This window comes from Ixodes scapularis, unplaced genomic scaffold (assembly GCF_016920785.2).
Source record: "Ixodes scapularis isolate PalLabHiFi unplaced genomic scaffold, ASM1692078v2 PGA_scaffold7__128_contigs__length_106722199, whole genome shotgun sequence".
Taxonomy (NCBI): Eukaryota; Metazoa; Arthropoda; class Arachnida; order Ixodida; family Ixodidae; genus Ixodes; species Ixodes scapularis.
In genome coordinates this window covers 17,099,941-17,127,926 of record NW_024609882.1, presented here as the reverse complement: position 1 = coordinate 17,127,926, position 27,986 = coordinate 17,099,941, and the positions used below count along the sequence as shown (strand labels likewise).

At 49.6% G+C, this 27,986-nt stretch overlaps 1 protein-coding gene across 1 annotated transcript in view; it reads right to left on the bottom strand.

The window, feature by feature from the left end:
• Nucleotides 1-1,010: 1,010 nt before the first annotated feature.
• Nucleotides 1,011-27,986, bottom strand: part of LOC8023245 (homeobox protein dve-1) — an 80,182-nt gene continuing 53,206 nt past the window's right edge. The window contains exons 3-6 of the mRNA XM_042286490.1: nucleotides 21,909-22,091; nucleotides 13,751-13,877; nucleotides 12,256-12,361; nucleotides 1,011-10,142 (exon numbers count right to left, since the gene is read on the bottom strand). Coding sequence (XP_042142424.1) covers nucleotides 8,652-10,142; nucleotides 12,256-12,361; nucleotides 13,751-13,877; nucleotides 21,909-22,091 — 1,907 coding nt within the window. The 3' untranslated portion in view covers nucleotides 1,011-8,651. The remainder of the gene's footprint in view (nucleotides 10,143-12,255; nucleotides 12,362-13,750; nucleotides 13,878-21,908; nucleotides 22,092-27,986) is intronic.

Here is a 27,986-nt window from a genome sequence, read left to right as displayed (position 1 = left end):
TCCAGTGAAGTTGCAAAGGCGAAACAGTCCCAGTGTCTTTCTTTGGACAGTAGTGGCGAGCGTACTATCGTCCCTCGTCGTAGACTGTCTACGTCGTTGTCTCCCCCGAGGACAGACTGCGCTACGTTCTGCCACGTATATACACGCGTCGGCAATAACTGTTGCCCCGATGTAACCCAGCCTTGAGTCACCGAGAACAGTCCGCACTGTTCCAGTGCACGGAGGGTCTGGCTTCCGTGTCCACACATCGTAAGCAACCATCTTCGCAATGATTACGTTGGGCTTCTTGTAGTGAACTGCCTCAAGTTGGTCTACAGCGCGTCTCCTAGATAGACATGCCTAGGAATGTGCAGCAGTACGAGGCTGTACATATAAGTAGGACCGTTCTGTCACGTACTCACCCCACACCGCGTATAGACGGTCACAACTTTCCTGTTTCTTCTCTCCCAGTGCTTCGACGATCAGAGCACAGCGTACTTACGGTTCGGATCGCCGTCGACAGCGATGATCCAAGTGAGGAGATGAAACCTACTTCGAGTAGCGGCCACGCAAACACGCCCCCAACAACCGCAGCAACGTTGCGCAAGACTCGTTGCCAGCCCAAAGGTCAACTGGACTGTAGCTATCCGTTCTTATAAGGCGTCGTAAGTCCGCCACCAGCTCAGACGAGTACCTCGTGAAAGTAGGGTGACACGAGAGATCATCTTTAACAGTATAGATGACATCTGGAATCCGTTATCGAACCAAACGTTCCACCTGTGGCGAAAGTATTTCAGTAATAAAATATGATGTCGCCGTGTGTTTCCCTCTTACCTGCATCCATTCTGTGCGCAGTTACACGGAATAGTATTCTTTATTGTACGTTTTGATCGCTACCCGAGCCGCCACAAGGTCCGTCAACTCTTCTGTCCTCGCCCACAAAGGGACGCAGTAGCGTCTTTCCTGCTCAGCACACGGCCCTCTCGGACCACCCGCACGACGAGCCAAGAAAAGGGGAGAACACCATCCGATAAAGAACATTCGGTTTTATTAGTAACCGCGAACAAAAAACAGGTCAAAATAAAAGGCGAAGCAGAGAAAACCACCTCCGATAGCATGGGTCGGTTGCTTCCTCGCCTGTTTGGTGGGGACTAAGGAATTGCAGAGGGTGCGCTCAACCCGCGTACACAGAGCGTCTTAAAGAGGCCGGCAAAAAACTTTGAGTATACTCTCTCTCTCTATGGGCGAGGAAGGGCTTGGAAACGAGCCGAACAACACGGCGGCACCCTCCCCGCCTCTCTTTGGATCTGCTTCAGTTTCGTAGTTATAGCTTGACGCGCGAGCTTGAGCTGCGCCCAGCGCCATGTCCCGCGACTTGTAGTATCACAATTACTGAGGAGGAAGGCCCTAACCTTCCTCGAGACGGCCCGCGAGTGAGGTCGGAACACTACGCGGGGGCACCGACAGGAAACCGTACTCAGCTTTACCGTCACTTGGCAAAGGGACGAACGCTAAGGCTCCTTCGGGCCAATCAGGGGAAGCATGTGATAGCCCTTGCCAGAAGTACAAGGGCGAAGGCAATAACCCCAAGCGAAGAAGAAACCCTCCTCTCACCCTCTTTTGCGTGTCTCAGCTCTCCGACGCACGAATCTCCCTCCGAGATTAGCCAGTCACTCAAAATTCGTACAGAAGCGGCTTTCTTCTCCATCACCCGTGGCTTCGACAGTACTGTGCGCATCTGGTAAGACAGAGTCACGTGTTCCCTTCCAACGTGCTGATTGGCTCACTGGCACAGTAGCCTTCGCCGTTTGCAAAGTTACGGTGAGACGGAGAACAGTGACGCACGGTCAGCAGCCACCGAAGCGCCCCCAAGCGGCATGGAGTGCTTCCACAGTTCCTTGCGTGCCCCCCCTCTTCGTAGTGTCTTCGCCAGGGTTTCCTAAGGCTGACCGACCGTGTACGTAGTTCACCGGTTTTTTTGTTTTTTTTTTCGTCTATACAGAGCGGTTGCACCATTTAGCGGATTTGCGGTCGGAGCGCCGCCATATTGGGTCCCCACGAGGGACCAACAATGGCGTCTGCGCGTACTCCCTGCACGAGTCTCGGAGTTCTACGCTTCAGTTATTGCTTTTGGTACGTGGCTGTGCGACGCGTTCGTGCGCGCGCAGGACGTAACTCCGCCTTTCCCCGGTTAACCGAGGTTAGGGTAAGGGCGGCGCGGTACACTACAGTCGCGTACAAACGTTGCAGACTCAACGTCCCGGAAACGGAAGTGACGCACAACGCCACGCGTGGCGCCGGTCTCGCTCTATCTCGCCGGGGAAGAGATCAGGATGGATCGACCCAAAACTTGCCTCCAAGTTTACATCAGAACTAGAAAAGGGTGCCCCGCTCAAGGTGTCGAATCGGATTTGGACTTTAGGAGCCAGAGACTCGTTTTTGTAGCCAATCATATTAGAAAAGATAAATGTGTCGACAAAAATACTCCCCCCCTTCCGTGACGCAAGAATAATGCTACTTACATCCTGAGTGCCGTGGAGACGTCATTTCTCTTCGGAGAATTTCGGAACAGGGTCTCTCCTACAGTTTAAATGTCGCCAAATATACCGATATCGTAGGATATCGTAGGCCGCCATTTTCCCACTTAAAATTTTAGAAAAATTTAATCAAATAACGGTTAGTGCTGAAACTTTGGCATCTGGTTCGAATTGCGGCGCTACACGTGGGCGGAGAAGGAGAGTTCAGTATCGTGTAGTTTATTGTTGCAATAAAAAAAAAAGAAAAGAACACTGCAATTTTGTTTAGTGGTTTGACACCCTGTAGATTGTCTGATAGTCGAGCTACGGTCGAGCCTCGCTAAGGCGTGCCCACTGTTGCGAGACTGGCGCCCACACAAAGCACGTTCCATCCACGGTGGCCAGACTAGCATTTGAAGCGTGGCTGCGTGCAAAACCAAGCATGTCTCACCAGGTAGTTGAAGACCTCATTGATTTCTACATTTCCGCCCATCCGGTAACGGGAGCGTTGAGTCCATCTTTATTGTACGCGACTGTACCGCCGCGGATCGAGTCTTCCGGATTTAGGCTTAACCGTAGCCCGGATAACTCTATTATAGCTGGCGCGGAAAAAAAAAAAAAAAAGAAATCCCTTATTTACATTTTTTTTAAACAATATACAAAAAGAACCAAACCCGCGTGTGATGGGCAGTATCATGAAAAATGACGAGGAGTTTGGTATTCTCGTGTATTTTGTTCGTTGACGGCGCGCCAGTTAAAAACAAGCAACGAAATCTCCCGTTTGATTTTTGCGCACACGATGTAGCCTCTAAACAAAACGCACTAGGATAAGTAAAATAAAAAAAGGAGGTTTATTGGGTATTATAGACTATGTATATAATATATATAATAATATAGTATATGTTTATATAAAGGGATGGATAAAAAAAATGCCAAAGGAAAACATAGGAGGAAGTTCTTGTGAGTCGAGGTTGTGAGCAGAAAAAAAAGTTGACGTCACACACGCGGTCTTTGGAGCGAGCAAACTGAGCACGGCGACATGGCCACCTGCCTACTCTACGCCACCCGTTTCTCCCCCCCGAGTTACCCGATCTGTTACCGAAACGAGCCCCTACCCGAAGCCACTGAATACGCCGCACTTCAGAGCAGACACAACTTGGCGCTTAAAAGTTAAAATCATGGCTGCCAGTTGTCGGCAGCTTTGATTTGTATATGTTAAATCGTAGGAAACGGTTATCCGTCTTCCAGAAATGTTGAAATGGTTCCCGAGCTTTCCGACGCCGTATCCGAAGCTCGGGAAGTCGCATTGTGGAATCGAAACGACCGCCAATGGCGGCCGCTCAGCGCTGGGCACCAAAATGGAGGCCCCCACAAGAAAATCCGGAAGTGATGTGCCGATGCTCAAGCGTAGCTTATCTAGTGGCTCTATCCTACCCCGTAACAGCCGATACAAACATATTAAAAGATAGAACGCTGGATACAATGTCCTAGGACGACACAGCTTGGCCCTTGTTGGATTATTGTCTATACTGCGCAAGTAATCGCTGTTAAAAAAAAATCATTACGATGCACTTATTTTCAGATTTACAATACACGTCTTAGTATTAGTGTTTTGCCGGTAGAGGAGGCATTAGTAATTTCCGAACCGTAAGCGGGCGTAGACCAAAGTTCGAAACGTAACGAAACGATACAGACACACACAAAAGACAAAACAAACTACGTAAAAAAAAAAAGCTGACTAGGATTTAGGAGTCGTGGTTATTCGCGGAAACTACCGTGGCCAGCTATAATCCCAAAAAAGCCGACACTGACCGCAGCCAGGTAACGAGACGACGACCCAGAACCCCACGCTCGCCAGTGTGGCCAACCCATTTAACGAAACAAGCTGGGTGCAAGAAAATAAAAATAAAACGCCGTAACGATGGGCTTAGCATTCAATCGTTCCCGCGACCCGCTCAGCAGCGGCGGAAATTTCATTCGCCGAGGTATTGCGTTCGGTGGGGTTAAACGTAAGCGTTAAAAAAGAGTAGGTGTGACTGCACACCCATAGCCTCCCACAGGGGATATTCGTGGGTAGCCTCGTTGAACGCTGTTTTGTTATTTTTATTTTCGTAGCGCAAGCTCGGAACTTTTGTACGAGACAACTTTTTTCGACACGTGCGCAGTTTCGATCGGCGCACATGGTGCGAGACCGCACCGCCGGAACGAGTTGTCCCCAAATATTGACGACTCCAGCGAAACCTACGGCACCTGGCGGCAAGAACAGAAAGCTGTGGCGGAAAGTTCGCTCACCAGCCTTCTCGTGCGAATCAAATATTCGCAGCGTCTGACGGTCTAAAGACGAAGCAGTGAAAATAGGTTCTAAGAGCACGCGACGCAAATCGCCAATACCTCCCATTGATGAACTGTCGAGAACACAAACACCCCGACTGGTAGACAAACGCGAGCATGCACGTTCAACGTCCTTAACACACACACTCTCGGGACCGTTTCCGTGGTAGGACGATAAATGGGAATCTAGTTCCGAGTGTGCGCTGCGAACAACGTACAACATTACGGCGCCCCGTGAATACCCCCTCATAGATGCCAACAGCATCATAATGTAAGAGGCTATGCACAATAAATGGTTAATTGGTAGTATACAACATTCGACTCGCGCTTATTCATTTTTTTTTTTTTCGTCTTCAAACAATGGAGGCATTTCCGCCAACTACAAAGGAAACATCATCATCATCACCGGTATAGGGAATGTCGCCTGGCCAGAGAACGAGGGCCGAGTAGGTTTTCTCCCCACTTTCTGTTAAAAATATAGAGCAATTATTAACTTTCTTTTTCTTCGCCGGGGGCGTAACGTCATCTACCAGTCCCTCTCTCTCTCTTCTCTCAAGCGACGCGCACTTTTTTTCAAGTTATTGCACATCCGCCGCCCAGTGTGCAGCGGCGGAGTTATTTTGTATATTTTACGAAAAGCAGCACGCTAAGAATTAATATTACAAAAGTTTTCCACGCTCCGAAAAAAAAAAAAAAAATCGTAAATTGACGAAAGGAACGTGCGAGAAAGAGCCCCCCAAAAAAGGCTACTACGCTTCAGAACAACGACACTTCCCGTCACCTCGCAGCTTAAAATCATTGTTGTTAGTTATGTTGAAGTTTTAGCTCGAAATCGCAGAAGGCTGTTTTTCGGTCACCAAAAATGTCAAAACACAGATCGCGGAGTAGAACGCTGCAAGCAGCCGCGCTTCAAGAGCTAGTCTAGCCACCGTGGGTGGGAAAACGCTTTGTTTGGGCGCCAGTCTGGAAACCGTGGGTACGCCTCAACAATGCTTGACTATCAGACGATCTGTACCCATACCCAGCCGCAGAGAGCCGTACTTGCAAACGTCTTACATACGTTTGCAAGAGACTGGCACCTAAACAAAAAGTTTTCCCATCCACGGTGGCCAGACTGGCTCTCGAAGCACGACTGCTTGCAAACGTCCGTATTTTCCCCGTCGTAACGACCGCCATTTTTCGCACCCTTCTGTACCAAGGACCGATATGGCGGCGCCCACAAGATCCAGGGAGGGAGTGCCGATGCTTGAAGTGTAGTGTATTTTATGGCTCTAAAGCGGAAAAAATTTCCCTATTATTATAGAACCTTTTGCTTCTAGTAAAGACTATTCGAAAACGAGGAACATGCAGGCGCAGGAGGTAGGCATTGTGACAAACAAAATATTAGACGGCGGTGATGGTGGTGGTGGCGCTTTTGAGCATGAACAGGCCCGGGATGAAAACGTAACTACCCGGACGTGCCTGGTTGCCAGACGAAAAAGCTCGGACAAATGACGAACCGAATGGACAGGGGGATGGCATACGCTTAGCCATAAACGGCAAACAACAACGGCTGACTCGTTTTTAAGGGGGGACACCGAAGGTAGTCTCAACAAGAGTCGGATGCAACGCGATGATAAATCATTTTCGCGAAAAGTCCGCGGCTTAGAGCACGCGGAATTGCAAACCGAAACCTCGCAAAGGACCACGGGATACGCTGCGCGCGCCGCCACAACAAGACCATGGGTCGTATCCTGATTATAACCTAATTGGAACCTGATCAGTGTCTAGAGGTGCCTCAGTTAGACGTTTGACCCCCAAAAAAATGCAACTTGGAAACGAACTTCCGCGCGTCAGCTTCGAAGAAAAGAACGACGAGCCGCCCTGCCAGAACCAGTTGAATAAGAAAAGGAAATGCCCTATATATGTTCTCCCAGAGTTGCCATATCCCTAAACTACTGGAACATCCAGCACTCTAGCCATCCCCCGGTGCACGCGCACGAACAAACAAGTCTGCACAAAAGCGGAACTTGAAAAACTGCCCGAGGAACTGGTCAACGAAAATCGGGAGCGAAAGCTCTTCGTTATTGCAAGTCCCCAAACCCGCCGCCGGGACGGTTCCGACGAAGAAGGGGGCTGGGGTCCAAAGTTCCCTCTGCTTCACTCGTTGCATAGATCTGGAGGAAGGGGGTTCAAACTCAACGGCCACCGAAGGACGCTAGTATTGCTCATAGATGGCGCCACATCTGATTGTCCACGGGCTTCGGCGTAGGGAAAAACAAGGACCCACGAGGACAAACGGGAGCACCAGGACCAGAAGACGCGAGATACAAAAATAACGATGGGTTAACGTGAGTCCACGGTCCAGCACAGGTTTCCACGTGACTTCGCTCAGGTTGTGTAGATCTAGTAAAGACATCTGGGAGTTTTTGTAGATGGTTTTCGCCATCTCGCAACGGCTCTCCACAACCTACTACGACACCCGGAACTCTACAGTCAAGGCCATCGGCGCGCAGGCGCAGTAGCGTTTTTTTGTTTTTTTTTCGTTGCGGAGGGCTTAGCGGAGGGGGAAACGCGGTCTACGAAAACTCCCTATTGAAGCAAATCACTCGGCGGCATATACGGTCGAGATGCTCGCTTTTAGGCTGACTGGCTTCCGAGGTTTCTATTGCGACGTTTTGCAATCTCGGCGAAGGCAGCAGTTAGGGGCGAGTTTTAGTGGACCGTTTCCTAGCTCCGATAGCGACACGATCCGTTTGCGCAAAGGCGTCGGTGAAGTATCGGGTATCGGAACGCGAGAACGATCTAATTGAAAACTCCGTATTTGGGTAGGAACATCCCCGCACGATAACATAGGGCCAAGGAAGACCAATATAATAGGAAAGGTGGCTGCTTCCATAACAAATTTTGGTTTTTAAATTAAAAACAAATTACAATCGAGGATTCGTTTTTCAATTTTGCCTGCGAAGAACGTCGGTGCTTGCAGTCACTAAGGGCTTTTTGTAGATCGCTTCCGCCGTCCCGCAACGCTTACGCGACAAAGACGGCGCTGTGCGCGAGCGCGCTGCTAGCCTTGCGTGACAAGTGTTGCAGAGGGGGCTGCGGGACGGCGGAAAGAATCTACCAGAAGTCCGCATAGACTGTCGTAGAGTAAGGACAGCGGGACAGGCTCGTCCTACAAAGCCCTTCGCCCTTTCCACTTTAGCAGAGCGAACGCTCGAGAGGAGGAAACAACCAATCATGGTGAGCGGAGAGCTTCGTGGGAGGGGCCTCTCCTCGCCTTTTTCGGTGAATAATAACGAGCCAGAAAAGAACGTACGCCTTTAAAAGGTCGTCGGAGGAATGGATGATCCGACCCGTCTTTCCGTTCTCATTGAGTGTAAGAGCCACGCAAACACCGGCTACGAAAGAGCCTTGGTGCCGAATACCGTTTGATTGGGAGATACCCGGGCAGGAAACGGCTGGAAAAACGCTGCGTCATGGCAGCCTCTAATCAACCGTTGTATTACGGGAGGAACCGTCGCCTAAGCATCGCTAAGGTCCCGCCGAAACCCGCGTGGACATGGCTTTAAAAGACACACCGAACGAAACGAAACACGCGATTGGTGGGAGGTGTAAAAAGGGGGCGAGGGAGGGAGATTATGGAACCGAAAAACGGTGATTGCAAACGCCGAAGAAATGCCGCGAGGACGCGCGTGTGTGTTTGTGTGTCGCGGTTGGCGCCCCCGAGTCAACGAGAGTGCGGGGGCGGCGCCCCTTTGGTTCTACCGAGAACGAGAGCGAGAGAGCGAGAGGGCAGCAGCAGGCCCAGTGTGACTAGAGGTCCGCGCGAGCACCGTAGGGGGGTCACTGCGCGGCTGCCGGGGGCGACGACCGCGCCGCGTCCTGCGGAGGGGACGGGGCGACCCGCTGGGGCGGCGACGACGACGTCGTCGACGTCCCCCGAAGCCCGGAGGAGGCCAGGTCCGACCCGTGGCTGACGGCGGCCTTGAGGGCGGCCTGCAGCAGCCCCGCCGAGGCCGCGGGGATCGACGGGGTCCCCGTGGACAGCCGCTTGCACTTGGCCCTGCGGTTCTTGAACCAGAACTGCACGTTGCGGGGCTCCAGTCTGGGAAAGCGCTTGCGGTACGGCGCCCCGTTCAGCTCGTCCGTGTGCCGCACGATCTGCGCGTGCGACGGGTGCGTGTTGGCCGCGAACCAGCGCTCTAGCCGCGGCACCTCGGTCACGGGGTCGATGAAGGTGCGGTTCCGCTTGCGCCGGTCGTCCCGGAGCGACGACAACGGCGGGGTCGAGCCGCATCCTCGGCCGGGGTTGCCGCCGCCCTGCGAGCAGGGGTCTTCGTCTTCGCTGTCGGCGGGGCTGTCTTCCCCGCCGCCCTCGTCTTCTTCCATGTCGCTGCTGCCGCCCGAGTCCCGCGGCTCTTCCTTGACGGCGCCGTTGCGGTCCCGCCCGCGCACCGATAGGTCCAGCGTCGCCTCGGGACTCGGCGGCGGCGAGTCCTCTTCGTCGTCGTCGGGGCCGCCGCCGCCGCCGCCGCACGAGTCCTCGTCGCCCTGCAGGCCCGTCGCGAAGCCGTTGGTCCTCCGGAAGCTCGCGTCGTCCGAGTCCTGCGTCGAGTCCAGCGCGCAGTCCCAGGCGGGACTCCTGAGCAGGAGACCGTTGCCGCCCGCGGTGGCGGCGGCGTCGCCGTGGACCGAGCCCGGCAGCGGTGCCGCGTGCGGCGCCGCCGACGCCGACGCTGCGTGCGGCGCCGTCGAGAACAGCTTGAGCTCGGCCCGCTTGTGCGCCGCCCGCGCGTTCTTGAACCAGTACACGACGTTGTTGACGTCGAGGGGCTTGCGTCCGCGGCGCGAGTCGAGCGCGTTCAGCTCGCGCACGTACTGCTGGATCGTGAGCCTCGACGGGTGCTGGTTCTCCGCGAACCACCGGTGCAGTTTGGGCAGCTCGAGCTCGGGGTCGAACGAGGTGCGGATGCGAGTCCGCGCCGACGCGCTCACGTGGTGCGCCTGAAGCCGGTGCGCGGCCGGAGCCGAGGTCGGAGCCGCCGGAGAGACCTGGGACGGCGCCGGTACGACCACGACCGTATGCGGTTGTGGCTGCGGCTGTGGCTGCGGCTGCTGCTGGGACAGCGGCGGCTGGGACAGCGTCAGCTGCAGGATCCGCTGCTGCGGAGAGTGCTGCTGGTGGAGGTGCTGCTGCTGCAACTGGTGCTGAAGGAGCGCCACCTGTCTGCAGTGCTGGAACACCTGGTGCAGGTACCACTGGTCGAACTTCTTGCGTGTCTCTTCGGAGATCTCCCACTCGGCCTTGCCCTTGGTCAGCGCCGCCAGCGTCGTCTGCGAACACACATCCGCCCGCAAGGCACCGCTTCGTACTCTCGCCACACACCAAACTGCGCGAGACTGCACTTTACAGTAGGAACCGAGACTGCACTTCGCTTCAATGCATTCTTACTGAAGCTAACTTTGATTTAGCCTTGAAAAGTAAAGCGTTACACGGCGGCTACGGTCCAAGAGAGTTGGCCGGCTGCCGAACACCTGCACCGCAAGCTTCGCCGACTATGCAACACACATTCACAAAAAAAAAAAAAAAAAAAAAGAATACAGGCAGGACAGAAGATTCCGAAATTCTCCGAGAAGACTTCACCAGCTGCGAAAACGAGAAAAGTGTACAAAAGAAGGACGTGGCTACGCTAGGCACGGCGTCGCGTGCCAGGCTGAAACTGGAGTTCCTCAAAACGCAATTCTGCAAATGGCAGTTTGATCAATGACTCGAAATACAACTGCGCATTTCTTTTTCTCTTCAAATACATTTTTAAGAGGGATGCATTGTCTTATCTAATCTTACTTGGGCGCGATGCCTTGGATGCGCAGTTTCATAGATGGAAACGTTAAAAGAGAATAGGCCGGCCTTATGACAGTTAGCCGATGTAAGTCCATAAGCAACGAATCCATCCAGACAGGCGTCTCCACAGCTGTGTCCCCTGCACACCGCATGCATGGCTTTATCTGGCCATGCTAGGGAGGTCCTAGACTGATTTATTCTTACGCATTCTACGCACTTTAGGAGCGCTGTAGTCGGTGGGCGCATACACAATGCGACACAGATTTAGCTTCAACGAGGGACCACCTGTATTTCCAAACGTTCCTTGCAAACGTGGATCATTTTCATCAGAACTACTAGTGTAATGAAATAGACAACCAATATATGCGATGGAATATGGTATTCAGCACTCGTGTGCATCCGTAAGATGCGACAACGTGCCTACGTCGTGTCCGGCCATGAACGTAAGCACTCTCCACAACAAAGAAAGGAGCTCTGTTACAGGTTTCAGTTGAGCTAGTTGGTACATACATAGAAGTGTACTAAAGCAAAAGCTGTTAGTCAGCGGTGCTGTCCTGTTCCGTCCTTTGTTTCAGTAAATTCAAGCTAACCCTTAAAAAAAAAAAAAAAAGAGGTCCGATTATAATCAGTAGAAAAAAAAAATTACAACTTTCCTTAGGGAACAAAGGTACATTCTATCTCATTAGTCGGCTCCCGAAATCCGCGTCAAATCCTGAGTTCCATAGTTCGCGATGAAACGTGACGATAATTCCGGTCATCATTAAGTTTCCACGGTCCGTGTGCGCATGTCCAACCTGATGTTTTGCGCACAATTTCTCCTGACTACACCCCGCGATGTGAAGGGCAACGAGTCCTTTATTAGGGGGCATTAGCGCACACTACGCACGTCCCCTTGGCAAGCAATGGCGTTTGATCTCTCAAACGCAACAATGTAATCCTTCAGGCTGAGCAAGACCGGACAGGGGATGAATTGCCCGTAATTACTCGCGTCGAGATCTGCTACAGAGAAGAGTTTCACGAGTGAGCGTGGCGCTCCTTTGCGAAAGGTGGCACCGCCATAAATTTAGTCAGCCCGCACACTTCAGGTTGTCTGTGGATCACGCGTGGGAAGCATCGCGACTCACGTGACACTACTGACCTATTCCATTGGTCGCTTCAAAATAAATCGTCAGTTTTTTTTTTTTTTTTTTTTTTAGCGCGCCCAAGTGCGACTTTGCGAGCATCGCGTGCAGCGTGGCACTGTCGAAGTTAGGAGTGTTGGCCGGCTGCCAAACCGTTTTGCGCATGTTGGCACGCGACGCGCGTCGAAGCGTTATGCGAGCCACCCCACACAACGCTCCCTCGCCTGTTAATTCTCAGTGTCATCGTAAGAAAAAAGAAAAAGAGAAGAAACAGCGTCGAAGCGACGTTTTGAAAAGACTCGGCGTCCCGCGCCAGCAAGGCGGATATTGAATCTCGAGCGGCCGCTGCGTGTCTCACAACATACGAGTCTGCATATAATAGTTTGATCGATACATGAATATATATACACAGCTGCAATTTGTTCCTTCTCTCGAGAATGCGCGGCGCTTAGGACGGAGAGGTCAACGGCGCGGTCACCTGTACCTGGTCGATGGGGCACCCCGAGCTCAGGAGTAGCGAGTGCGACTGCGCCAACAGCACTTGGAGCAGCTTTTCTTTCACGTCGTTCACCACGTTCGGCTTGGGACGGCTGCAACGACCAAAACACTTCACTTGGTCCCTTGGCGCTATCCCCGGCTTCGAGGGCACTCTCTGCCGCCACACTGCCCTCTCGCCCCCACTCTCTCGCTCTCTCTCGATAACAAAACATTCACACAGAGAAGTAAGAATGACCCGGGGACGCTCGACCGTGACGTGACGGACGCGATGACGGACTTTATTCGAAACCGGCGGAAGCGTTCGCTCGTTCGACTCAAGCCTTCAGCTCTCCGTCCAGCGTGTCCGACAGACTCCCCCGGGCCCTGGGGGACTCTGTCTCCGAGGAACGGGAGCTGCGGGTTTGGCCGCCGAAGCGCGAGAACCTCGCCGATCGCTGACCGCGAGACCGACCGACCGACGCGCGAACGCGAATCCGCGAGAGTGAGCGAAGCGTTTCGGGCGCGACCGGGAGCGGAAGAGGGAAGGGCAGGTGAGCGAGAGGCAACCACCAACCAACGTTCCGGCTTGAGCACAAACCTGGAAGGCAACGGGTGTAAGGTGACACGTGCCCAGAGCAAGAAAAAAGAGATTCACTTTTGAGTGATCACGCAGGTGAGAGGTCACACTGGCGGCCATGGATTGCGGCGTGGCTGCGGCAAGCAAATAAGCGCAGACAATCTCTAAAAGAACGAGGGAAACAGAGACCCGGACAAATTCGTTTGAAACAACGTCTGACAACCACTGGCTGGCATGATATCGAAGATGGACTTTATGCGTGCAACCAGCACACAATGACAAAGATCGGGACTCCGTAAAAGATGCATGCATCTTCCTCACGTGGCATGTAACAGCTGCCAACCTGTATACAGTCTGTGGGTCAGCAAGTTAGCTCGCAACAACCGCCACTCGGAAGGATAATGTGCCCAACTTAGCCGATTATCCTTCCGGGTAGCGATTGCTGCGAGCGCAGTTCACAAGCTGCTTGCATTAGCTTGTATCAAATGCAACAAAGAGTGAAAAAAAAAAAAGAAGAAGTAAAGTTTGGAATATTTGTATACGTAACTCGCGTTGTGGCGGTGATGGCGAGACCAAACCGTGTTTGAGAACACGACATCGTTACCTTCACCCGATAAAAATATAGCGCGTTCCACTCCAGTTTATGGCCCATGCTTGTGCTATACGTGTTCGAACTCGGCCACCCCGGCGAAGGCACAACGTTGGCGTTGTCCGCGACGAGACATTCCGTCTGTCTCCGTCAGCCCCACCCTATCCTCCAAGCTGGACAGTGCGGTGGGAGCTCTCGCGACCATCCTCCCGCCCATACTCATGCGCAAAGGAAGGCGGTCGATTGGTCCGGCGAGCCAGTAGCTCACCACCACGACTGTCAGCTCGGGGACGAACGGACGGAGCTGCGACGCGATAAAGAGTTGGCGGGGCGTACCTGTACAGTCGTATCCTGAGCGTGGCCACCTGGACGAGGTCCGCCAGCATGTCCCCGACGGTAGCCTCCGGCAGCTCCGTGATCTGGTCGAAGGACAGGGGCTTCCAGTTCTTGATCTGCATCACCCCTGCGGGAAAACACCGTGCGTGAGCAAACGCTCCGTCCGCGACGTCGACCAAAAAGAGAACGGCGGGGCGTGTGTCTTTCGAACGTCCGACCTCGGGCACGCGCTCCGCGGCTTCCGTCGTGCTTCGGTTGAGGGGCGCGAGTTGCGTTCGGGGTGCACGCGTAACTGAAGCTCCTCCCTGACGCTGAATATTAACGCGCCAAGTCATGTTTCTGACGTCACGCACGGGCGGCGGTGGCGCCTGCCGTACTATCGCACAGAAATCAATCCCGCGAATTCTTTGGCGCTCCGAAAAGAACACCTCACTGCGCATGTGCAATGCCTTCCGATCGTGCGCGGACAATCCCACGTGCCTGTAAGCGATGCGATGGTCTACGCACCTTTGCTTTTCACCTAGGCGAAAACATGCCGTCTCACTGGGATGCATATCCGCGACGTCTGATATTCCGCGGGGGAAAGCTACTGCGCATGCTCCAAGCTCCCTCCAAAGATGTACGGCGATTGCCTCTCTCGAGTGCATTATGGGAAAGTTGACAGACTGTATTTCTCGAAAGGCCCGTTCACGCACTGGCAAGTCCTTAGGACCGCGTGCCTCGAAACCGCTTAAAACCTCTTACGACGAGAATAGAGCCGTGAATAGAGTCCGGTCAATGGGAGGAGCGGCGAAAGCGGCCGCGCCGCATGTGCCCCCCATGATGAACATGCGACGTAAGAATAAGCTGGGATGATGACCTTGAAGGATTCGCGTAGGACGGCCCAGGTACGTTTCGTTTCTGGATGAGACTGAGTACATATCAATGTATAATTGTAAGAGATTGGTGAAAAAGGGGAGTTTTAAGTTGCTGAGCGCGTTTACTGAGCCAGGAAACGTGACACTAACATGAGGCAAAACAATAATTGTGGCTCGTGGTTGTTCAGAGGGTTGCCAATCATCGCGCCCAAGGTCAATGAAACAATTTCGGCCAATGACGTGCCCTTGTTTTCGACCTTTTCTTTTCGACCAAACTCTCCGCATATACGACTCTGTACGAGAGAACGCACTGGCGCCACCTATCCGGTAGCTGTAAAACGTATGGCGGTCTCGCATCTTTTTTTTTTTTTTTCGCGCATCATTTTTTTTTCTTCACTTAATGTTATAACTTTTGTTAATGTTATAAACGACCATTTCTCACAGGTAGTACGCACACTTGACCTCGCAAATTCTGCCACACCTTCGCTCTAGCCAAATGCAGTTCCAGGGTAGTCTCATAGATGGTGCCACTCTGCTAGAATGTCCTCTCTCGCCGTGAGAGATTCATCCCGTCGGCACTCCGGCCACCACCAAAGAAGAAGGAAAGAATCCCCCCCCCCCCCCTTTTACCGGGACTCACTTTTGAGTGTCCTGCAGACTTGCCCAGACGTCGGTATTCTCCCCGTAACATATTACATAAGATTAACCCGTCACTCCAAATGTGCACAAAAGCTGCTCTCCCCTCTCCCTCTTCCGTGGTGGTGCGATATGGATGATGTGACGTCAGTGCAAGGCGCATGTTATACATGTTTATTGCACCGAAAAACACGCACGCGCGTGTTTTTCGGCCTTAAAAGAGTTACGACTTTAGGCTGCCATTAGCCGGCTCGCCGGTGCGCGGCGGGCGTTGGCGGGCCGGACCACAACCTGCCGCGGTGTCCGAAGCAACGACGTGCTCGGCCTGCTGCCTCGTCGCACCTAAGCGTCGGCCAAAGGGGGATTAGGAATCCTACCCGCCGCCTCGGCGCTTGCCCAAGCAAGATAATCTCTTGGGCGGGGATCCTTAAAGCTGCATACCCTCGCGTCCTATGCCCCGCTCGCAGAAAAAAAAAAAAAAGAAACTAATAAAAAAGAAACATAATCGCGATTACATCTGTTCCTAAATTTCAAGAACGCCACTCATGCATAACCAATGAGCGAGCCCACGCAAAGCCGGATCGGCTTCGTAGGAGAAAAAAAAACAACACATAGAGTAAAGCACAAAACAAAGTCACGTAGAGTACGCGAAACTATGGAAGAAAACGCTGCGCGGGTTCGTCAATAAAACCAACCAACGACGAGAAAGAGCAAAAACGGCTTCGGCGGCGGCGCCGGCGGCGGCGAGGACGACCAAATCCGCGAATAATAACGGAGGGGCGCCAAAGCCGATACTTATGAATGCGCGGATAAGCAGCTCCGGCTCCGAGAATTACGGCAAGAAGAAACTATCCGCCAACACGAGACTTGAGAGGAGAGCGAGGGTGCCGAACCGCGGGTCGCGAGCACATCGGCTCCACGCACGCACAAACACACACGCAAAGACAAATAAAATAAAACAGGGAAGAATGGAGACCCTCTTACACCCGATATGTCCGCTTAGGACGACATATGCATACACATATGGGGATACAAACAACAAAATTAAGGATATATCTTTCCCGAGCCGCCCTTCCGTGGTATAGTTTTTGTTTTTGTGTGTGTGTGCCTTGTTTTTCGCTGGTGCACGGTGTTCGCTAGTGAACGGGGATAAAGTCCCCCCCTTCTTCCCTCTTTTTCCTGAAACAAAAAAACAAGAAACAAACAAAAAACACCAGCTCGTGTTCACCTTTGCGAGCCCACGCGGCCGCTAGCGCGCGCCTCCGAAAATGTGACAGGATTAAGGGATCAATATGCGTTGCTAAGTGCGGGTCACGCATATAACACCGGCGGCAGCCGCGACGGCGGCCTTGCCCGGTAATCGCGAACCTGGAGAAGGCGCGCGCATACGCAAAAAGAAAACGAAAAAAAAAAAAAAAAAACACGACCGGAAGCATCAACATCTAGAGCCAATTTTGATCGCGCATCAGCGCTCACATTGCCGTGTCGCTCGCGTCGCTATACGCCACCAGGCGCGCGCGCCCGAGCTTACGCCATCTTGGATTTTAACGGCGGTGGCGCCACCTCGCGACCGGTCGCGGAAACAAAACGGAAGGCAGGATTCCCACCCCCACCCAATCCATATATATATATATATATTTTTAATCTTTAGGGAGGCTGTTTGTGTAGTCGCCTTTCGTCGTTTTCTTTCGCCTTCTTGACAAAGAAGCGGGAATATGCGCGCATAGCGACGAACCGTACAAATTAAACGCAGAACACAAAGAGCAAACCCAACAATCGTAAAAAAAAAAGGGTTAAAAAGCAAGAGGATTGGCTCCGTCTCGGAGAAGAGCGCAAGCCGGCTTAAGAATAGGGGGGGGCGCTGCGTATGAATATTAAAGCAAAAACGGGGGCGGAAAGCGGGGGCAGGGGGACAAAGAAAGAGATAAGACCATTTTTAACGCGAATTTGGCTTTCTCCTCGCGGCCGTATATGCAGATGCGTTCCCACCGTCTTACATTCGGGGCAGATAAGTCGCTCTTATTTTTGCCTTTCTTTTTGCGCATTCCCTAAGTAGCTCCAAACTTTTTTTTTATTCTTTCTTTCTTGTTTTCCTTTTTTGTCTCTTTCGGGAATACTGTATAGTCGCCCCCTACATTATATATATTATATATATATATAGCACACATACGCGTTTTTTTTTTTTTTTTTTTATCGTTGTCTCCCGGGCCGCGGGCTCGGCGACGACAACGAAAGTGGAAAGAAAGAAAGAATTAAAGAAAGAGAGTCAGCGACGAGCGAATTACGATGTCGACTTACTTTCTCTTTTGTATGCCCGGAGTCGACGCTCGCGCCTCTGCACCTTTTGACCCTTCAGAACTCGTTCGCGTCCTCACACAAAACAAAAAAAAAAAAAAAAAAAAAAAAAAAAAAAAAGGGGGGTGCCCACTTTTACACACAAAAACGACAACCCCTACCCAACAACAACAACACCAACAACGACGACAAACCTGGCCGACAGAATTCCCGAAACGCCAACACAAACGAAGCACCAACAAACGACAAAACACACACACAAAGTCCCCTCCGCGGATAAAGGTACAAAGGGGTCCCACACTGAAGAGGTTCTAATCCTCTTAGCATGCCCCGTATTTCGAAACTCCACCCCCCCCTTCTACTCCTCGTCTATATCCCCTTTAGCTTCTCAGTGCCGCCTAATCCGGACTTAAATAAAACATGGGAGGCCTAATCTAGTCAAGAGATTATGGAACGTGCCGGCAGCAGCGACGAGCACAGCGAGCGCGCGTGCTCTCTGCGCTCGTGCGCGGGCGGGTTTACCCGTCGTCCTACCCCCATCGAGACGGCCCGTTTTTGCGTTTCACCGTCGCCAGGGGGCCTTCCTTTGAAGCCCGGTTTTTTCGCCGCCGCGCGCGTGCGGATCTACGGCTATTTTGTGCCCCTGCACGCTTGCCTCGCGTAGAAACTCCGCTTACCTCTAAGCTGACAGTGCGACGGGAGCTACGGGCTCGCCGGATCAATCGACCGTCTGCCTTCCATCACGTGACCTCGCTCTCTGCACGAGGGTACGCGGAAGAGCGTGATCACGTGGCCATATACGGACACGTGACAACGAGCTCGTAGCTTCCAGCGCACCGTCGGCTTAGGGGTGAATCGAGTTGTGCGCTGGGAGGAAAGCGGGATGGGGGGTTCGCTTTAATCTCGTAAGGCTAAGCCGACGGCGGCCCGACGAAGATCAGCCTTCTTTCTTGCCCGGTGGGAGGATGGAGTCGTGCTCGTGTTCCGAGCGAGCTTGGAGCGAGCCAATCCCGTTAGAGCCCGGGGCCCGGAGCCCGGGGTCCGAACCCATCCCTGTTCCCCTTGCCGGGATTAAGGCCCTCCCTGCGCGTGGTCACTAGAAAACAACCAAAACACACACACACACACACACAAAAGTGGAATTTGCTATGCGAGTCAAGAGACAGGTGAGGTGCTTTGGCGGTTCGAGTTGCAATATCTTTATATATATATAATTTTTTCTCAATCAAACTACAATATCCTTTTTTTTTTTTTTTTGCCTGGTGTCATTGAGGTGGCCTGCTTTTTTAAGTCGACATATTTCAGGGCTCGTATTTCGCCGAACTCCTTTCTTAGATTACAGCGATTGGTTCGGGCTTAGTTTTGCAACACAAGTCACCGCAACATCCGTGGTTCGAATGCCGTGTGCAAGTTTCTCCTTGAACTGATTGCCATGCGGCATTCGAAGCACGGATCTCGCTGTGACTCGCGTTCGAATCGGGATGCAGACTGTCTTTTGTATGGTGTGTAAGCAGCGTGACCCCGGCTTTAGTTTCAGGCGCTAGTCTGCGACACCTAGCCCAGAATCATGTCTCGCCCTTAAATTTTAGCGAGCATCACTTCAAAAATCTTGATGGAAACTGTCGCTGATCCCGAATCAACGGAAACGCCTTCGTCACCCGAAATAATAAAAAACAAACATTATTTTTTTTACACAGGTAAGGCCGAACGAATTGTTTTTATTAAAGACGTCGCGAACGTGCCGAGCTACGACGGGACTTGTCGGCACTGCGGGCGACGCAGCTGGGAAGAGAGGAGTGTTGACACGCGACCCAGAAGCGCGGCCTTGACCCTCCCCCTCCCCCTTCCCTCCCCCCTCCCCCCTCCTTCCACGACAAAGCTTGAGGGCGAAAACCGAAGCGCCGATGTATTGAAGACAGACACTCGTCTTAACGTGCTGAGTCTACGCTGAGTCATCCTTCTCGATGTGCTGAGTCATCCTTCTTAATGTGCTGAGTCATCATCTTAGTTCGCTTAGTCATCCACTTAATTCGCTTTGATTGCTCTTACTTCTTTTTAATTCCTGTCAATTCACTTTAATTCCTTTCAATTCACTTTAATTCCTCTTAATTTCTTTTGATTTCTCTTAATTCGCTTTGAGGTCCTTCTTAATTGCCATTGACTACTTTTACTTCTCTTTAATTACTCTTAATTCGTTTTAATCCCTCCTAATTCATTTTGATTCCTCTTGATTGGCTTTGTCATCCTTCTTAATTTCAATGCCTCCAATTCGCCTGAGTGGTCACGTAAACATTTTGGTACTTTTCGTGTCGCCGACGTGTTACCGCTCAAGGACTTTGAAGGTCGACTGAACGATGAAACATATAAGGCTTTGACCTTAAAAAAATTCACAAGTACCTGTTCGGGGACGTATAGTCTCGTAATCTATCCTGGAGCATCAGCCATTAGCACGCCTTTTGACTCACTGCAAACCCGTTCCAGTGATGTCAGCTGCCCGTATGCAAAGCTGGGCTTTATTGCTGGCGGCGTACAATTATCGTTGAGTGTAAAGCAAAGGCAGCGCTGTCGGAAATACTGGTGCACTCTCGCGGTTGCCGTTAGCTAACGAAAAAGATGTTTCCGCTTACATACATTTCTTGTCGGTTGTGTATGAAGTGCCGTTATCTGTTGCGAAGATCCAGAAGTTCACACGCACGGACAGTGCGCTATCAAAAGTTTTGCCATACAGAATGCATGGTCGGCCGACGCCTGTATAACTGACAGAGAGTTGACGCCGAACTTCGCCCGACGACATGAACTGTTTCTCGACGAGCAGTGTGTCACCTGGGGTAACAGAGTGATTATTCCTCGCCATTTACATAAACAAATGCTGCACGTTTTGCACGAAGGTCATCCAGGCACGACACGCATGAAAATGCTCACCCGTAGGTAGATATATCTACGGTGGCCCCAATATGCGCAAGACATTGAGCGTGCTGTCAGAAGTTGCAGCACCTGTCAGTTGACGCAGAATGCTTACCAGAGGGTGCCGCTATACAGACGTGCGGTTGACGGACCCACAGGTGGCAGCGAATTCGCCTAGATGTTGCGTTCACGGACAACCAGTGGCTGTTGGTGCTCGTGGACGCACACTCAAAGTGGGCGGAAGTGTTCCTGATGACGTCAACAACAACAGACAAGACCATCGAAAGGCTGCAAAGTGTCTTCGCGTCGTATGGACTTCCGGAAGAGGTGGTAACGGACAACGGCTCTCAGTTTACCGCGAAAAGGCTTCGCGGACTTTCTCAGCAGGAACAGAGTGCACTACCAGGATGCCGCCCTGCATCGAGTGGGAGTGCTATGCGGGTAGTTCAGACAGCCCAGACCATTAAACGGGACCTGCTGCGACAGCTTCTCGACGAGAGAACAGGGGACGCCAAGAAAACTTTGCAGCACCGAGCGTATGCAAGACCGTATACGCAAGAGCAAAAAGCAAGACCGACGAAAGAAGAGGGTCCTGGAGATCTTTCCAAGTGGATGAGCAGGCGTTCGTTCAAGGTCTCCGTCCCGGTGAAGCAAAGTGATTGCCCGGAGTCGTAGAAGAGCGGTACGTGTAGCGCTTACACTTTCATTGCCCGTGTGGGACACTGACACCGGGTTGTGCATGTAGACGGTTTACATCCGCGCATCTTTGAAAGTGCTGAAACAGTGCCTAGAGAGTTGCAGCCTAGGGCGATGCCGAGTTTTGTTCCAGACTTTGTAAGCATCTGTAACCAGGCCTCCTCTGACTACGGCCGAGCCCCTGCGTCCTGAGGTTCCCCAAACTAAATCCCCTGGAGAAGCGATCCTCCACTCCAGTGGGACCGCAGTCCGCTCCCAAGGTCCACGCCGCAGTCACCGTAGTATTATCCCGCGCGCGGTCGCTTCAGGGACCGCTTGGCGCAGTACTCGTGCATGGAAGCCACCAGATTGGTACCGACCATAACTATTGTGTAACCCAAATAAGAGGGCAGAAGTGGTTTATCTTGATAAAGCGCGCGAGGCCGCTCTATATGTCGCATGCCCTGATAACGGCGGCCATATCTGTATGTATGCGCTGTAAGCACGGCGGCTTCGGTTCTTTTCTACGGCGATGCTGGCCGAATAAACCATGTTAAGCCAACGGCTCTGCTTCGTCCACCGCGGCTACAACAGTCATTACCCCGTACTGGTGGTCAATCATGGGCTATTTCTTCTAGTTTTAGCCGAAAAAAATTCGGAGGTGCGATATGTATAGTGCAGAAGGTATACGCGCTCAGAAGCAAAGCCATTATAATGGCGGCTGATGTGAAGTCGGTGCAAGCCGTGTAAAGGGGGGGGGGGGGGGGGGGGGGGGTGCAAGTCTCACTCACCCTTGGCACAAATGGCTTCCGACGGCGAGTAGCCGAGCTTGGTGAGCGCGGTACGGACGAGGTCGGCAAACAGCGCCGCGCTGGGCACGATGGCGTAGCTGTCCACCTCCACCGAGGGCTGCTGGTTCTCCGTCTGAGGGCTGGGCACGCGCTCCACCACGCAGTGCACGGGCAGCGACTTGCCTGCATAAGCACACGCCACCGGCGTCAGGCACGAGGCAGAGCCTTACGCCACACAGTGAGGGTACGGCGCTGCAAACATACAAATCTGAATAAACGCCCACCCCGCGGTGAAGATTGAATGAGATGTGTATAGTGTTTCAGTGGCTGCCTGCATGTCCCACATATAACCAGCTTTGCTTTCGTAGCACGTTTGTACATGTGTCTGCAAGTAGAATAAATACATTATGAAACAAAAATATAGGGTGGGCGATCTTTCGGGGGTGAGCGTTTATTCGGAATTTTACTATCAAACTGCGCCTTAGAGTTTGATACGAAAAGGTTGACTAAAAGTCCGAACGCAGCCGACGAGCTAAAGGGACCCATGTCACTGTGGCTCTTTTATGATTGGTTCAGCGATGATACAACTCGTACAAAAGCATGGCACACACCATGATGGTGCGCTTTTAACGCTGTCTGATCGGTCCCATCAGCCCGTAGCGTCCATCAGCTGCGTCCGAACTTAAGGTGAAACGAAATATAGTACATTTCGAACTTTGTTGGCGTTCGCGATAGAGAGTGTCACCGCCGCAGCAGGACTTCCTGCAGTGGAGAAAGCGCCTCACAACCATGGGCTCCAGAGTGAGCGATCACGTGACCTTGGCGACAACCAATGCTGTTCTCGTCCGAAGTCGCGTTATGAATCTCGATACATAAACGCGGTATTTAAACACACTGAAAGTCTGAAACGCGTATTCCACGTAGGGGTCTCGGTAGGCATGATTACCTAAATAATGCCGCAATATTGTAATATTATTACTTACTAGCTTAGGTTATTATTATTATTATGATTATTACTGGTACCCACTCAGAGTTCATCGACGAACATCGTTGGACTTTTCGAGGACGACTATACTCGGTGTAACTTTAACACCTTCTGATGGCTGTAATGAACACAGACACCGCACGTCGCACAGTGACACTGCTCGAAACGCGTAACAGACGTCGATGTCGTGTTCGTGCTAACGGTGCCTCGCGTTGTATACTTACGCGACGTGCGATTGGATGTCCAAAGAACGCGCTACACGTAACGGCAAAAGATTTCGCGTTGTATCTACGAGCCGGTTTGTAGCCAAGAGCGCCAAACTTATTTATACTTTTCGTCAGAAAACGACCTCTCGTGACCGCTTACGACCAGAGACCATACTGGCGCTACCTGTCGGGTAGCGCTAGAACACATCCGATCTGCGCATATGTTTACCCGTGATCCTTTCCCCGTGGGTTTGAAATAACTCTGACAACGTTAAGAGCGACCATTTCTCGCAGGTAGCGCGTAACAAGGTATCGTAGCTGTGCGAGTCGGTGCCCGATCAGAATGAATAAAACAGTGTTTATGAATGTCTTCTGTTTTTGTTTTTGCGTCCTTTTCGCTGTTTTTTTTAATTTTATTTTGAGAGTGCGTAGATTTGGTTTCACAGATACCGCAAAAACCTTAAGTCTGGTCATAAGTAGGTCGAAAGTTTCTACAGAGCTGTCCTATAGAGGGCGCCTGTGTGACTTCTACTACATTATTTATCAAAATCTTAATAATAATTAAAAAAAACAGAAAACACGGCGACATTGGGGTAAGAACGACTTGAAAACTGCCGAGAATTTAATGAATAAATATAAATCAATGGGAAAAATAAGAGGAGGTGAACCGCAGAGATGGTCAAATTACTTTGAAAAAAAAATTAAATTATATTACTAATTACAGGAAAACTACAAAAAAGTAATTGAATTACATTACTAATTACTTATATCGAACTGAAAAAAATGTAATTGAATTACATCACTAATTACTTATATAAAAACTGCAAAATGTAATCAAATTACATCACTAATACCTATATGGAAACTGCAAAAAATGTAATTAAATTACATTACAAGGTACCGCAGACTGAAGTAATGACATTAAATTACAATTACTTTATATTACTTTTTCCTTTTCAGTACTTTGAGGCAGTAATTTGTGCTAATTCCCTAGCAAAAATAACGGTTTGAAATCAGTCCGGAAAGTGAAATCCGGACTAAGATCAAACCGGAGTCACACCGGAGAGGTGGCTTCCGGTTCGCACAAACCGTGAATTTTCATATCCGGTTCAAAGTCAAATTGGAGGAATTCCGGAGAGGCGAATTCCGGTTCGCTCATACCGTGATTTTCCTAATCCGGTTCAAAGTCAAAGTGGAGGAATTCCGGACACGCAAATTCCGGTTCGCTCTAACCGTGAATTTCCTAATCCGGTTCAAAGTCAAATTGGAGGAATTCCGGACAGACAGATTCCAGTTCGCACAAACCGTGATTTTCCCAATCCGCTTCAAAGTCAAATTGAAGGAATTCCAGACAGTCAAATTCCGGTTCACACAAACCGTGATTTTCCTAATTGGTTCGAACAAACCGTGATTTCTGGAGTCCGGTTCAAAGTACAATTGAAGGAATTCCAGACACACAATATGCGGTTCGAACAAACCATTTTTTGTCAAATTCGGTTAAAAAACAAATTGGACAAAGTCTAGACTGAAAATATCTGCTTTGCACAAACCATACTTTGCCATATCTTGTTCCAAAGAAAATCGGATCAGCCGCCTGATGCCGAAGACTTTCAAGCGTATGGTTGAAATATCAAGTTGCAAACAATCCATCCCGATACCGTACGTACGGGCTGCTGCGTCGATCAAAGCTCAGACCGCAGAAGACAGCCAGCTGATATGCGGTGCCAAAAAGGAGACATCACAGCGATTTTTGTGCAAGTCATTGCCATCTGATTCCATCTAGAATTTTTATGCACTCTGCAATACTTATTCATTATTATGCTTAAACAACGTTTTGGTATTTTTTAGTTATTTTTTAAATAATTGCTTGATAACTGTCAAATAATTTTTTTATATAATTTTCTCCACATAAAAACAAACAAAAACAAGAACTAATTCGATGCCACAGCTAGATGTACACACAATCGGGAAGTGTCATTTCAGTATCTTTGACAGCTTTCCTGCGGTCTCCTTGTTTATGCCCGCATGCTGAACATTCTATTATGGTGCACATGCAGGCAATTTTAGGGGCTTTTATCAATTTAGGTACGCAAAGCAGGGATTTAAACCGTAACCGAAACCGAAAACCATTTAGGAACGAACATTTTCAGTAACCGTAACAGAAACAAAATTGTTATTTGAAATTAAAAAAAAAAAACACGTAACCGTAAAGTATTTACCGGTAACTGGTTTTAACCAAAATTAGCCGAAAAATAAAAAATAAAAAAAATTTCTCATGTATGACTTGGAGGACGGATCTTGAAATATTGTGGCAATTTGACAGAGTTACTTTCAGCGAGTGGTGCATCTGGTAATACGATTTCCGTTCAATCTAACTTTAGGATTAAGGATACTTGGTTGGAATCATTAGTCGTGCTTATAATAAAAAAAGTCTATTTCTAAATCTATGACGCTCCTACATCGCTACATGTGTCAGTACGTGTCGCCTTCAGTGTAATAACTAATAAGTTAGAATTCTCAGATGTCCATCCAATTCGGTTCTATCAAAACCACCAATGTTCCTGTCCTGACATGCAGTAGCCAATATGAAGAAACGAGGTAAATTGACTGTCATGCAGAGCTGGCGGAAAAGAAAACATAGTATTCATTTAGTCTGAAACGTCGCTGGTAACGATTTTGAGACAACACAGAAAGAAAAAAAACAATGTGACCGGTTTGACATTGGCGTTAAGTGTATGTTTCATATTAACCGTGATCCAGAATTTATCTGAACAGAAAACAATGACAAAAATTAAATTTATTTTGTGAAGTGAAAGCTAATATATCCTTTGATGGCCAGTATTTACATGGAAGTTCAGTGACTGGCCGGCATCGGCGCTTTGGTGTTCAAGCTGGCGAGCCCCGTCATGGAAGATCCGTTTACTGACCGGCATCGTTTTTTGTTTTTTTTTTTCGTCCTTTTCACTATGAAGTCAAGTCATTGAGATTCTGACAAACTGTGGCAATTCATGGATAGCGAGTGGAAATGTTTGCGTTGATCAATCCTTCCTAAATGACTGCCGACGCTAGGGTATTTTATCCCAGTATGGCAAGGCTGACGTGTTTTATCGCGAAAACGCAAGAAAAAAAAAATACGGCGAAGAAAATTAGCTGCAGAGAATTTGAGAATGTGACCGCCTACGCCACGAAAAATAAATTTTACAACGCTGAACATCACTTTTTTCAGGAAGCTAGTTTAATTTGATGTACTATACTTAGGGTCCGGTGGTATACGCAGGTGTTTGGCCCTGATAAAAACTAAAAACGGTATAACGGAGCCTAAAAATGAAGAAAAAAAAAACGTGGCATGATTGAGCACGCGCTTTGAGTTACAAAAACAATAATAAACATTACTTTCCAGAGACTAGAAAAGTAAGAGATGTGTTTATTGCTTATGACGCTACGAAATTGAGTGCGAAAATATGCTATTTCAGACAGGAATCAACTGCTTTCTGTGGTAGTTACGATTATCTAACAGAAATATTTTGAACGTTCCCATAGCCAAACGATATCTGTTGCTTTGATAAATTATGTTATACGACATACCGCTCCAGAGGATCGCGAATATAAAAACTTATTTCTTTAACGCAAAAAAGCGAGAAACACCACTGCATTGTGGATGTTCACACTGCCGGGTTTGTGAATGTGACCCCTTGACGCTACGAAAAATAATTGTTACAACGTTGAACGATGCCGTTTCTGAAAGATAGTTTAATTATCCGTGCTGCACTTGAATCTCAGGAATAAAAACGTGTCTAGGCCTAATAAAAAAGTAAAACTGCGGAGCGCAACCTGTATAAATAAAACCTGGCGGCACGCGGGGGATAGCACTGATCTACGAGAACAAATTAAATACTACTTTCCGGAAGTCAGAATATTAAGAGATGTGCTTAATTAATACGTAGCGCGCTATGAGCTCAGCTAAATTACTGCCTTAAAATGACGGTATTTTTGATTCGACAGCGGGTGAAGATGGCCGCTTTCAGACAAACTTCAGCTGCATTACTGTGGCAGTTTTACCACTTACACATTTTCCCATTTTGCTCGCAATATGCTCATTATTATTACATTTCTTTCTTCTTTGAAAGGGCTTGTACTGTTTGCCTACGGTTATGAATTATCCCGGCAAAACAAGAGGGCCACGGTTTGTGCTTTGCAACAATTCAAACTTAGGCTCGCACTTTTTGTTTTCACCTTGTCCGTGATTATTACCCTAAAGAACGGTGCCGACGACTGCAAAAATATAGAAAATATTTAAAATAATAAAATCTAATACAGAAAGGTGAGAAAAAAAATATTAAAAAATATAAAAACTAATACAAGAAGGTGAGAAACAATATTTTAAATAATAAAAACTAATGCAAAAAGGCGAGAAAATAAATATTAGAAATAATAAAAACTAACACAAGTAGGCGAGAAAAAAATATTTAAAGTAATAAAAACTAATACAAAAGGTAAAAAAAGATTTAAAATAATGAAAACCAATACAAAAAAAAAAAAAAAAACATAAAAAAAGGGTGTTTTCCGGGATTCGAACCAACGTTCGCACGCTCTGCAAGATAGCGCTTTAGCAAACTAGGCTAAAGTTGCCCGGTTATGCAAGGATGTTTTCTGGAAAGATACATGTCTGCTGAAGTCGTTTCGAACTCTTGTACTTACTTTCGTATTTAATATTTTCTACGTATACAGGACTTATTCATAATATTATGGCAATAATGACGTCTGCAATAATTTATTATTGCTGTGTCTTATATGAGTTTTATAATGCGGTTTGCTTATCCTTTTATTTGAAACGTTTTGAAGATACGAAAATAATCTCATCGAATCAACAGCCTATGTTTCGCACGG